The sequence below is a fragment of the Acipenser ruthenus genome, chromosome 35, assembly GCF_902713425.1.
Source record: "Acipenser ruthenus chromosome 35, fAciRut3.2 maternal haplotype, whole genome shotgun sequence".
NCBI classification, from domain to species: Eukaryota; Metazoa; Chordata; class Actinopteri; order Acipenseriformes; family Acipenseridae; genus Acipenser; species Acipenser ruthenus.
In genome coordinates this window covers 10,702,071-10,715,921 of record NC_081223.1, presented here as the reverse complement: position 1 = coordinate 10,715,921, position 13,851 = coordinate 10,702,071, and the positions used below count along the sequence as shown (strand labels likewise).

At 40.9% G+C, this 13,851-nt stretch overlaps 1 protein-coding gene across 3 annotated transcripts in view; it reads left to right on the top strand.

Moving 5' to 3' along the window:
• The window catches only part of LOC117395403 (cingulin-like), a 31,209-nt gene extending 24,429 nt beyond the window's left edge, over nt 1–6,780 (top strand). For all 3 annotated transcript variants that reach the window (XM_059007370.1, XM_059007368.1, XM_059007369.1), the window contains exon 20: nt 1,628–6,780. In XM_059007370.1, the coding sequence (XP_058863353.1) occupies nt 1,628–1,778 (151 nt within the window). In that variant the 3' untranslated portion in view covers nt 1,779–6,780. The remainder of the gene's footprint in view (nt 1–1,627) is intronic.
• Nucleotides 6,781–13,851: the final 7,071 nt, after the last annotated feature.

The window sequence follows — 13,851 nt, the reverse complement described above, 5'->3', positions numbered from 1 at the left end:
TTTAATTAACATTCATTCAAAACAGCAGCTGCAATTATGACATCATTTCTTTTATCAAGTTAAGAATTTTCAATCCCTATCGGGACCATTTCGTGAGCAGCTGATTACTCCATACAAGTCATCTATTTATAACAGATCTAATAGTTAAGGGCCCCCCCCCATCTTATTTTGAACGGCATGTTTTCAGTATAAAGAGAAGGGCAGTTCTGTAGACAACCCCAAATGCGAGTCCTACCCGCCACCTGAAGGGGTCAGTATAAAAAGGAAACTTGGCCATTCTCTTAAATCTGCTGTTTGATTCTCAAAACACAGATGTATTCAACTTCTGTTCCATTTAGGTGTGTCAGGAGGTCACTAGCATCACACGCGTGTAATCTGGTAAAGTTTTAATTATCAGTCCAGTCTTTCTTAAACTGGTAATCATTGATAATGACAAGAACAATAAATGTGGGAATTTGGAAGAGCATGAGTCACAACCCTACAAACGTTTTTGTAGTTTGAATCAACCGGTAAAATTCACTGTAAAGTGATTTAATAAAATGACCATTAAGCACCGGTCACTGACCATTAGGGTTAATAGCTGTGGGAAGACGGTCGCTGAAGGTCTTGGTCTGTGTGAAAGTGACTCTGATGCCTCTCTGATTTATTGGCTTCGTGAGGATGTTTCTCTTCACCTCAAACCACTGCATGAATAAACTTGTCTCCTGTTAGTTTTTAAAAACTAACTTCAAGCTGATTCTGAGCTGCTGTGAAATGAACAATTTTGCATATAGATATTTATAGGGAGAGATGTAGAGATATTTATATTATTATTATTATTATTATTTGTTTATTTAGCAGATGCCTTTATCCAAGGCGACTTACAGAGACTAGGGTGTGTGAACTATGCATCAGCTGCAGAGTCACTTACAACTACGTCTCACCCTAAAGACGGAGCACAAGGAGGTTAAGTGACTTGCTCAGGGTCACACAATGAGTCAGTGGCTGGGGTGGGATTTGAACCGGGGACCTCCTGGTTACAAGCCCTTTTCTTTAACCACTGGACCACACAGCCTCCTATATGATGTAGAGAGAGATATACAGAGAGATGTAGAAAGGAAAATAGCTGGTGTGATATATCTGATTCTGGATTCTGTTGTTCCAATGACGAGAATAATAGATATTCTTTATCTGCCTTTTACCTGGCTTTGAGATCGTCTGGAGAATCCTAATCGCCGGACACTCCTAATTGCCTTCCTCCCTTCCATTCAAATGGACAGTGTGACCTTTCCCACTCTGCCCGCCCCGCCTACTCTCTCTGTAGATGAAGCCAGCAGGGTTGAATAAAGTCACACTGTCCCACAATGTGAATGGAGCGAGGGAGGCTGTGTCGCACCATTCTGAATGATTGCTAACACCAGGGATGGAAATCAGACTCCCATTGCATAGCAGTTTCACCCATGCCTGGTTTTACTACCAGCTTGATTTAGCCACAGTGTATAGGTAACAAGCCCAGGTGTGGTGTGAAAAGCCTAGTAAAACCAGGAATGGATCAGACTGCTGTGCAGTGGGAGTCTCATTGCCGTGCCGGGCAGTAATAGGAGGAAGGTGTTGAAGCTGTCTGAAGGTGTGCTGCTCCTCTCTGCAGGCGCAAGAGCCAACGGGAGGCCCTGGAGGCGTCTCTGCTGCGTGCGGAGGACCTGAGCTCCGAGGACGAGGAGGAGGAGGATCGCGAGTTTGACCCGGCTGCAATCACATCGCTGCTGACCAAGGGCAACCTGAAGACCAGCTCCTGCTAGGACAGCAATTCACCCAACACTTCACAGCACCCCATGCACTACACCCATTACACTACACCCCTACACTTCACCCCTATACCACACCACCCACCACCACCCTTCACCTTGAAACTGCAGACCAGCTCCTGCTAGGACAGCAATTCACCCTACACCTCACTGCACCCCATGCACTACACCCATTACACTACACCCCTACACTACACACCCCTACACTACACCCCTACACTACACCCCTACACTACACCCCTACACTACACCATTGAACCACATTCGACCTGCAGACCAGCTCTTACTAGGGCACCCTTCACCCTGAAACTGCAGACCAGCTCCTGCAAGAACTGCCTTAACCCTCCAGCACATCCCACCAAGAGAAACCTGCAGACCAGCCTTCACCCGTCAACACAATGACAGAGAGCACCCTGCAGACCTGCTGCTGCCAGGACAGCCTTAACCCTTCACACTGCAACCACTGTGCAGCCTTCAGCTCTCCTGCTCTCCACCCTGCAGACCTGCCCCTGCTAGGACAGCCTTAACCCTTCACACTGCAACCACCGTGCAGCCTTCAGCTCTCCTGCTCTCCACCCTGCAGACCTGCCCCTGCTAGGACAGCCTTAACCCTTCACACTACAACCACTGTGCAGCCTTCAGCTCTCCTGCAGACCTGCCTTATCCTGTCGCCTCAATAATGCCAGAGAGCAACCCAGGACAGCCTTCACCATTTGAGCCTTGAACCTTCAGCATTCACCCCAAGAGCTACCTGCTCCCTGTGGACCTGGCCCTGGTAAGACCGGGAGCCTTCACCCTTGAACTCTTCAACCAATCAGACCAGCCTTGACCCTTCACCTCCCGATTGACCAGCTCCTAACAACTGCTCGGTTTTTACTTCTATATATTTTTTTCAAGCACAACACTGTAATGCTATTGGCACACACAATGTACTTCCTGCGCAGCAGTTATTAGGATCCTACCTGAACCCATAAAACTGGAGTGGGGAGGTTCCTGTCTTTTTTTGATATGATAAAAACAAAAATAGAAATCCTAGATTTTTTTAGAATCCTGATTCAGGGCTGGTAGATGGAAACCGCAAAGTCTTAATTGGCTCTTTTTTTTTTTAATTAGCAGACCTGGTTCAAAGTGTGCTGTCAAACCACACTCTCCATCGCTGAGCTTGTCACAAGAACCACTTTTTTATATTTCAATAGGTTCTCAATAAAGCTTTGCTGCTTTTCAGTAGGATGTGCATCTAATATGCTCTACAATTCTGGCCAAAAATGTTGCCTCACCCTGTAGAATGAACTAATTTTACTTCATGAAGTTGAACGAAACTGAATAATGTTACGTTATCATTTTGAATTGCACACCGCTTTGTAGATTTCCATATAATGAAAAACTGACAAAATTGAAAAATGTGACATTTTGAAATCTACCCCGAAATACTGTTCTACTATTATGGCTTGTAGTTTCTTTGATTACATGATGTTAAATAAAATATCTGAATATGTTCTTCTTCTTATTATTATTATTATTATTATTATTATTATGTCTCAATCCTAAAATTCTTGGTGTTTCAAAACTTTTGGCCATAGCTGCAAGTTTCAAGGCTGCTAAGTTCCTTGTTTAGGTGAAGTTCAGCCTTAGAAAAATAATGTCTGTGTAATTCTGAAACTGCGTCTGTTTCTACTAATGTTGAACAGTACGCCACAGTAAAGCATGGTACAGCATATTGAAAAGCAAACCATGCTAAACTAACCCTTATAAAGGTTCCCCACAGTAAAAGCACAGCAAAGTGTAATAAAGCACAGTGAAAGCATGGTAAAGCACAGAGAGGTATGGTAAAGCATAGGCAAGCATTGTAAAGCATAGAGAGGTCTGGTAAAGCATAGGGAAGCATTGTAAAGCACAGAGAGGTCTGGTAAAGCATAGGGAAGCATTGTAAAGCACAGAGAGGTCTGGTAAAGCATAGGGAAGCATTGTAAAGCACAGAGAGGTCTGGTAAAGCATAGGGAAGCATTGTAAAGCACAGAGAGGTCTGGTAAAGCATATTATCTGCTTTGTCTGCTTCACTTCCCGTTTTGATTTGTGGCTGGGCTTTGTATCCCAGCAGGACCAGTGTCTGACTCACTCCTGCTTGTTTGCTCATGGTTTGTTTTTGAAGGATCACTGTTCAGAAGAATCACTTAATGTTCCAGGATTTTGTTCTTTTATCAGAGAAGTACAGGTCAAACCAGTCCTGGTCCCACCCTTGGGAAAGTTTACCCTGGTAATGTTAGCAGTTTTCCTATGCTTAGACTATACCATATTTATTAATTAGCTTTACCAGACCTCTCTGTGCTTTACAATGCTCCCCTATGCTTTACCACACCTCTCTGTGCTTTACAATGCTTCCCTGTGCTTTACCACACCTCTCTGTGCTTTACAATGCTTCCCTATGCTTTACCATACCTCTCTGTGCTTTACAATGCTTCCCTGTGCTTTACCAGACCTCTCTGTGCTTTACAATGCTTCCCTATGCTTTACCAGACCTCTCTGTGCTTTACAATGCTTCCCTATGCTTTACCACACCTCTCTGTGCTTTACAATGCTTCCCTATGCTTTACCACACCTCTCTGTGCTTTACAATGCTTCCCTATGCTTTACCAGACCTCTCTGTGCTTTACAATGCTTCCCTATGCTATACCAGACCTCTCTGTGCTTTACAATGCTTCCCTATGCTTTACCATACCTCTCTGTGCTTTACAATGCTTCCCTATGCTTTACCAGACCTCTCTGTGCTTTACAATGCTTCCCTATGCTTTACCAGACCTCTCTGTGCTTTACAATGCTTCCCTATGCTTTACCATACCTCTCTGTGCTTTACAATGCTTCCCTATGCTTTACCAGACCTCTCTGTGCTTTACAATGCTTCCCTATGCTTTACCATACCTCTCTGTGCTTTACAATGCTTCCCTATGCTTTACCATACCTCTCTGTGCTTTACAATGCTTCCCTATGCTTTACCAGACCTCTCTGTGCTTTACAATGCTTCCCTATGCTTTACCAGACCTCTCTGTGCTTTACAATGCTTCCCTATGCTTTACCAGACCTCTCTGTGCTTTACAATGCTTCCCTATGCTTTACCATACCTCTCTGTGCTTTACAATGCTTCCCTATGCTTTACCAGACCTCTCTGTGCTTTACAATGCTTCCCTATGCTTTACCATACCTCTCTGTGCTTTACAATGCTTCCCTATGCTTTACCAGACCTCTCTGTGCTTTACAATGCTTCCCTATGCTTTACCAGACCTCTCTGTGCTTTACAATGCTTCCCTATGCTTTACCATACCTCTCTGTGCTTTACAATGCTTCCCTATGCTTTACCAGACCTCTCTGTGCTTTACAATGCTTCCCTATGCTTTACCAGACCTCTCTGTGCTTTACAATGCTTCCCTATGCTTTACCATACCTCTCTGTGCTTTACAATGCTTCCCTATGCTTTACCAGACCTCTCTGTGCTTTACAATGCTTCCCTATGCTTTACCAGACCTCTCTGTGCTTTACAATGCTTCCCTATGCTTTACCATACCTCTCTGTGCTTTACAATGCTTCCCTATGCTTTACCAGACCTCTCTGTGCTTTACAATGCTTCCCTATGCTTTACCAGACCTCTCTGTGCTTTACAATGCTTCCCTATGCTTTACCAGACCTCTCTGTGCTTTACAATGCTTCCCTATGCTATACCAGATCTCTCTGTGCTTTACAATGCTTCCCTACCAGACCTCTCTGTGCTTAAGAGTTTGGGCTGTCATAAAGGACATCCCAAACTCTGCATATGTTTCTTAGACTTGTGTTCTTTGATATATTTTCTTAAATCTTAAATGAAAACTTGTGAGTGTAATTGAGTACAGTGGGCTTATAGTCCTACGGGCAGGGAAGTGTTTAAAATGGTTCATGCAAATATATATATATATATATATATATATATATATATATATATATATATATATATATATATATATATATATATATATATATATATAAATGTACTGTAATATCTTTTTGATTGCTACGTAGGTTACAATTTTCTGTGTTTTCTAATGAAGCATCCCAATGCACATGGATAGGAAATCCCGTGAGGCAATATTTCATGGAAATGTAATAATATCTGAATGTGGTTTGTTGTTGCATGAAAAACAGAATCAAAAAGGTTTTCCTGTTGAGTAATTAAGATGCGCTGAACTTTCCCTGGAGAGAGAGAATCCTGCATCTGTAATGGTTTTTAATCACATATATAAGATGATGTATTAGTCATTTTGTACTAGGATTTTTCTAAACACGTTTTAATTCCTTGCACACAACACACTGCGTAATTATACAGTTATAACCAACAGCAAGCACCTCACTTTTGTGTAACAGCAGCTCAGTGTTTGTGTGATCTTTATAAGAGTCTCTTTATTATAACAGAACTCTCTGTGTGACAGGAAAGCGAGGTTGAGCAGCTTTCAACGCAGTGGGAGACCAGCCCCTGTAATTCTAGTTTGTACTGAGATCTGCAGGCTGCTTCGGGGGGCTAGAGGGGGGCAAATTAAAGGGTGCCGAACTGCTGTCAATTTTAAAACGCTGCAATTAAATATCAAGTACGATTGTGCTTTCGTTTTAGCCTTGCCTTCAAAGATCTACACAGGCTCAATAAAATATCGCTCCGGCAGAAATGTTTGTATATTATGATTTTAATTATTATTTTTAAATCAGAATTATTTTTTTATATGTAATTTTTTTATTTTAAGTGCTGGGGTTGGTAAATAATGATACTTGAAGATTGCATGAGGAATTCTGTAGCCCAGCTGTTGTATGGAGTGTATCGCTGTGGTGTTTTGAGTACAGCGCAGGTGGATGTTGATCAATCGGATACAATGCTATCGTTCACCCCCCCCCCCCCCCCCCTCTGTATTTGATTTATCTGTGAGCGCTCGGCTAAATAAATTTGTAGAAACTTTCAAAAATAAAAAGTGCTTTTTTTTGCCTATTTTTTCTTCTGTTGATTTCCCTGCATAGACTGGAAAACAAATTCATGTTTAAAAATGTGTTTGCAATATTCATCATTTGGCTGTTATATTTCTACGGGGGCTGTGCTGACCTGTTTATTTTTCAGATGGATGTGTGATGCAGATAAGCATGGGGTGTGGTTGCCCCGGGTTCAACAGGAAACAGCCCCATGGGCAGATCATAATATGAGATTGCCTGTGATGTAAAACACATCTAGGGGAGTGCAGAAACTCAGACTCCTAATTGCCTTTCACAAGTATTTATCGGCAGGTATTCAATAAATCCATCCCTCAGCGTGTTGATTATCAGAACAAGAAACTACGTCCTCCCCTCCCCTTTACAATTGAGTACCAGTCGGTGGCATCTCCAATTGGTCCGTTAAAAGCCAACGGAAGTGTCAGGGGAAGATGTCAGCAGCCCGGGAGAAGAGGAAAATTCACTTCCACTCGGCTTTGAAAACACTCGGTGCGGGGTGGTAGTCGATTGTAAAGGTGAGGGGAGGACCGCATTTTTTGTTTTGAAATCGACACAGAGGAATGGATTTATTGAATGCTTCTAAAGGCCAGTGTGAGTTTCCAGGCTCCTCCTAGCACGGTCTCTCTCAAGGGCATGTATTCAAGATTGTGTTTTTTAGAGCTGCGTGCTGGGTGTCAACACAGCCAGGCTCTTGATCCTTTTAATAGGTTTGTGTGTGTCAGTTTATTGCTGACTCCTTGCCTCAGTAATGTTAATCACTGTAGGTGTTTTCACAGCTAAAGAGAATCACTTATTTAAAACCTTGAATTACTAGTGCTGAGAGAAACTCTGCTTGAAATGGGCTGTGTGGCAAACACGACCATGTTGGTATTCATTCATATACGCGTCGCTCACCAGTTTTTAATAAAACGTTAACAAATAAATAAATAAATTAAACAGTTTGTGTGAACTCTATGGAGTTCGAGAATTTGCCCCTACCATAACTTTGAAAAAAAAAAACAACATTATGCTTATAAAATAGATACTTGGGTAGGAAACTTAACTTGGTACAATGGTGCACCCAGGAACTGAAGGAGATATAACAAGATTTGTAAACGACTGAAAGGAAACAAATGCATGATTGAGATCTGAAATAAAGAACATCCATTCTACTTCCAGGTGAGTCTTTAACTCTCCTTTTGTTAATAGGTTATTTGATGTACCCAGTTTATTTAACATCAAACTCCTGATCATTTCAATCATATTTGTTGACTGGCATGGACTTATTGCAGGACTTATTGCAGCTGGGCTAGTGTGAGTTTCTAACCCTGCTCAAGCTCCTGGCTCCTGATCAATTCAATATTAATAATAATAGACTTCATTGAAGGGAGTTCTGAACCCCAGGACTGGGTGCAGCAGAGCTAGTGTGAGTTTCTAACCCTGCTCAAACTCCTGGCTCCTGATCATTTCAATATTAATAATAATAGACTTCATTGAAGGGAGTTCTGAACCCCAGGACTGGGTGCAGCAGCAGCAGGGCTAGTGTGAGTTTCTAACCCTGCTCAAACTCCTGGCTCCTGATCATTTCAATAATAAACTTCATTGAGTTCTGAAGGCCAGCACTAGTGTGCTCCTAACCCACTGTATGCCATGCATTCAGAGTGGCGAGGCTCTGTCCCAGTCGGTTAGCTCCTGCAGTGCAATTATCAGCTGTACCCGTGACTGGGATTTAGGGAACATGATCTCATCTGCGGTATTTTAATCGGCACGATGCGAGGATAAGTGCATCACACCCAGGTGTAATTAGAACCAAGCCTTCGCTAAACGTTTTCTTCAAGCAGTGTAATGAGCTGGCATCTCAGCCTACTGGATTGAATGGAAAGACCAGGGCTGGACGCGAACTGCTAAGCATACGCTAAAAACGCCTTAGCGTTCAACTGAGGAGCGAGCGGTGTAATCAGGCAAGCCACAGGTCTTGCCAGCTAGGAGGTTAAAATCATGCGAATCATTATTTATTTAGACCCTTTTACACGTTGCATTTCATCCCTCGCTGTGTGCATTAATTCACCAAGTCCCGCTGTTAATGTCTATTTCAGCAGTGTAGAGTAGTGGTTAGGGCTCTGGACTCTTGACCGGAGGGTCGTGGGTTCAATCCCAGGTGGGGGACACTGCTGCTGTATCCTTGAGCAAGGTACTTTACCTAGATTGCTCCAGTAAAAACCCAACTGTATAAATGGGTAATTGTATATAAAAATAATGTAATTGTATATAAAAAAAATAAATAATAATAATAATGTGATATCTTGTAACAATTGTAAGTCGCCCTGGATAAGGGCGTCTGCTAAGAAATAAATAATAATAATAATATTTACTCATGTTGAGTGATTGATGTGTTTAGTAGGCGAATGTCTGTATTTCAGTTTAATATCACTTTTTAAAATAGTTTCAGGTTTATTTGTTTTGTTTTGCTTGTTTTTTTTTTCTGATGGATGTACCTGCTCTTAAATATGTTTTATGCCGACTCTATTGAAAAGAAAAACGATCAGACTTCTTTCTACTCCAGCGAATAACGTGCAGAATAAAGGCGGAGTTAATAAAATGCATCGCTCTGCATTTTGAGAAGTGCTCTTAAAATGAAAATACATACTTAATCATCGCAATTATTATTCAGTATTTTATTTAACGAGTTTACCAAGGGTGAAGTCTTTAAGCAGTTAGTGCTGTAGCTACAAGCAGCGGCGAAACCACAGCATTACCCCGAGGCCGAACTTCGGGTTCAAGCTATAGCTGACAGGATTCATCTGAAACAAAAACACACTGGAAATGTGAAAAAAAAACAAAAAACGCCAGGTTATCAAAAACAGCCAGCCATTTAAAGTGAAGATATGACAAACACATGCCGAGTTTCAAGAAACCATTGGGGCAGCCTTGCCCAGCCCAAAGCAAATAGGCACAGCTGTCAAAGCGGTGTGGGGGGTCAAGGTTGCCCTAATTGTTTCTACTAACTTGGTTTGTGTTTTTCATGCAGTCGGCAATTATTTTTTTTATTATTTTTCCCCAATTTGGAGTATCCAATTATTATTTTGGCTGAGATCACAGCTACCACCCCTGCGCTGACTCGGGAGCAGAAAAGACGAACGCACGCTGTCCTCTCTCTCCTCCTCCTCTCCTCTCCTCTCCTCTCCTCTCCCCCCCCCCCCCCCAAACATCAAGTTAAAACCATGTACAGTATTTAATTTATTTTTGTTTACGACTGTAAGTCGCCGTGGACAAGGGCGTCTGCTAATAAATAAATAAATAAATAAATAAATAAATAAATAATAATAATAATAATTGATAACAAATTATTTACAAAAACACCCTGAAATTAACAGCACGGACACTTTTTCTTTTTAAAAGTGTTGTCACGAGCAGAAATTATCGTTAAATTGTGCAGGTGTTTGTGTTTTTTTTCCTTCTTTTAAAAAACAAATGAAATGCACGCTTTCGAGAAGATGAATCAACAAGGCCAATTCGCAAGTCCAAACATCGCTTGAACCGCAGCCTCAACATATATATATGTCCAGTTCCTCCTTTCAGTACAAGACATTCAAGGCGAGTGGCGCCTGTAACGGTACACCCCAACCGAGGAACCGTATTGTAGGACTCGGCTTGCTAACGCCTCGGGTGCGAGTCCTCTCGTTCTCTCCATCCTCTCTCTTCTCTGTGTTACAGCAGGTAGCTTCACCTGGCAGTGATGTCATTGGGCGGTTGCCAGGAAACCAGGTGGAACATTGCGTACGATTACAGAGCTGTGAGAGCCACGCCCTCTTGCAACAATTTGAAACACTCCTTATAAGGTAAACAGGACAGTGTGTGTGTGTATAGATAATTCAAAACCGCCACCAGCTCTATAACCAAGAAGAATTGGGATACAAATGTGTGTTTTTAAATATAATGTTTTATAGTTTTGTGTGTGTTTTTTCAATATCTGCTTTGTCACATGGTATGAATCACTGTGTTGTATATTGATGTATTAATAGTTATAGAATGAAATATATATATATATATATATATATATATATATATATATATATATATCAATTTTAAGGTGCAGATTTAGTACGTCGTACCCCGTTCAGATGAGCGTTTCCTCATTTTCGAGCTAAAATCATTTGCGCATGCCCGGTCAAGCAAGCGCAGTACATGGTGTGCTATGGTCAAAAACGCGCTATTTAGAACACGTTTCAAATAGTTAGTACACGTTCTAATTTGACTTCAGTACGTGTAATTCTAATTATTAAATGTACTAATATACCCAATCAGATCGCTGAAAATGAAACGAGAACCAATGAATTTAAAGAAAATAGTACGTGTAATAAATTATCCAATTAAAAGTCGCCTTAAAGATGGATAGACCCGGACCCACCGAGACGAGCATCAGCCGGCGGGTTCAGAGCCTCAGAAATCGCTTTAATTCAGTGGTAACCCCACTGGAACTAAGAAGTCATTTTAAACAAGTGTTGAAAGAGCTGACTTTGAATCTAATATTAGCTATGGGAAGTCAATGGTCATGGTCAGCATTGGCTGTTTCAAAACGTCAGCGACCTTCAGCAAACCTATATTTACACAGAAGAAGAAAAATTGTCGCACACCTGTTCAGATACAGTAAGAATACCTCTGTTAAGAAAGGGGAACAAGACTAAAAGGCTCAAATATGCACAAAAACACAGAAACTGGACAGTGGAACAAGGGTCAAAGGTGCTTTGGACTGTTGATTTGATGGACATCGACACCTGTGCCTTCTGCCAGTCCTGTTGTCAATTCAACGCTTGTCTTCTTTCTATTCCTGAAGGATATTATCTTCAGGTATCGCTCAGCCTCGTTAGACAGCTTTTTGGGTCTTCCAGTCCTGGGTTTGTCAATTACAGATGATGTTGATTGTGCTTCGGATACCACACCTTGAAAATCGAGCGATGCGAGCGATTTCACTCAATGTGTTTCCTTCTTCATGCAAGTCAAGGTTGTTATAATAGTAGAAAACACTAGTGGAGGCTTTGAGTAAATTGATGCTCATAATGCATCAGAGTAGAAAAATGAAACATGTCTAAGACTTTTGCACAGCGGTGTGTGTGTGTGTGTGTGTATGTGTATATATATATATATATATATATATATATATATATATATATATATATATATATATATATATATATACAAATAGAAATTGCCATATATTGACATAATTTGTTTCATTTTAGCATCACTAGATATAAAGTTATGATGTTTGTGAACTTAATAACACGAAGTTAATACAATTTAACCAAAGTGGGCTAATGCAGTTCAATTGATCAAGGTTTTGCTTCATTGTAGCATTGCTGTAAACAGAGTGTTTCAACATACAACAGAAGCACAGACTGTACCACATATTATAATTACAATGCTACCATTTGCCCGCCTCCCACACTGTGTTACAAAGCAGACAACAGCCGGTATACTGTAGCTAGCTGTGTCGGTGTTGTGCAATAGTTGGCATTTGCCGGGTTAAAACGCTTCTTATTTGTTATCCAAATGCCCCAGGTTGCGGTGAGGAGAGGCTTGCTGACCCAGCCTTGAATGATTGTCTTTCTGGTGTAACCAAATCGCAAGTCCGCTCCGCACGATCTCAAATACAGACAATGAACCCGCCTGCGCCCAGAGCTAGCGCATTCCACAGCTCTTACATACGGCTGCCAGCTAATGACCGCCTTTATTCAGTAATCAAGGTTTGCATTTTTGTCCTGCAATGTAACTGTGGTTAAAACATAATCTCCGATTATCTCATTTTAGTTCACCACAAAGCGTCGTTTTTTGAATCCACGTCGGTGCAATCGGCCCTGCATGTTTATTGAACGAATGAACGAGTGTGGTCGCCTGGGTCTCAAACGTGATATCCCGTCTCATGGTCTATCCCGGACTATCCTTTCAATTAAATACACAAATACACTCGAACCTGGGGTCACCCCGCTCTGTGTTTATTTGGCCGTCTGATCCTGACGGCGTGTATCTCCGGTATTATGTGATAAAAAATCCTAGATTTCTGATTAGAAATCAATCATTATTTGTAATACACCATATTTAAAAATGATGAAAGCGAACGTAAAAACACACACACAGAGTTCTAGTTTAAGAAAACACGAATTCCTATTAATTTAATTATATATTATTTCTCTGCTTAGACAATGTTTTAAATGAGTGACAACATAGGCCCCACATGCAGCATGCAGCCTGCAGCTTTCCTACAACCCATAGCCCAGTCTCTAGTGCTGCCGACCGGTTTGTTCTGCATTCATTTCGAAGATTCCTTTTTTTAAAAAACGCTTACAAAAATGTGTTTTACTTTGCGTGCAACTTTAATATATATATATATATATATATATATATATATATATATATATATATATATATATATATATATATATATATATATATATATATATATAGTATGAAAGCGTTTAGTGGCAAATCCAATTGTTTATTTATTATCTTTGATTTCGATGTTTCAGGCAAAACGGAGACACGTTTACAGAAAGTATTCATTTAGGAGACGATACTTTTGGAAATAGCATTAATTGAAGTTTGTTCTTATCGATTAGTTATGGTTTTAATAGGCCGCGTACTCATTTTTATTGGCTTCATAAAATGACACATTTATAATTGTACAATTATAAACACGATACATCGTCTATATTTCTTTTCATCATTACTCAAATATATAATATAGGCTTGTGGCAGCATGACGGGGTGACGGCCCTGCGTATTTTGTGTGTGTGTGTGATTGATTTATTATGGTAACGAGGATGTGAGAACTGCATCGTTGTCTTTGTTTCAATGTTTGTTTTCTCGTTTCGCAGGTAAAAATTAATCCTTGTGAGAAAGCCGGTCCCGAGGAAACCTATTACTTCTGAAGAGAATTATCAGCGTGTCTGTCAGATAAATAAATACAGGTGTGCAGCCATTATGTGCAAACTGAAACCGCCAAGAAGGGGTTAAATTGATTGAACCGCTCACATCTAAACCTGGATTAAAATCCATGGTGCAAAGGATTAAATCTAGCACCTGGTTTAAAGCTGTGACC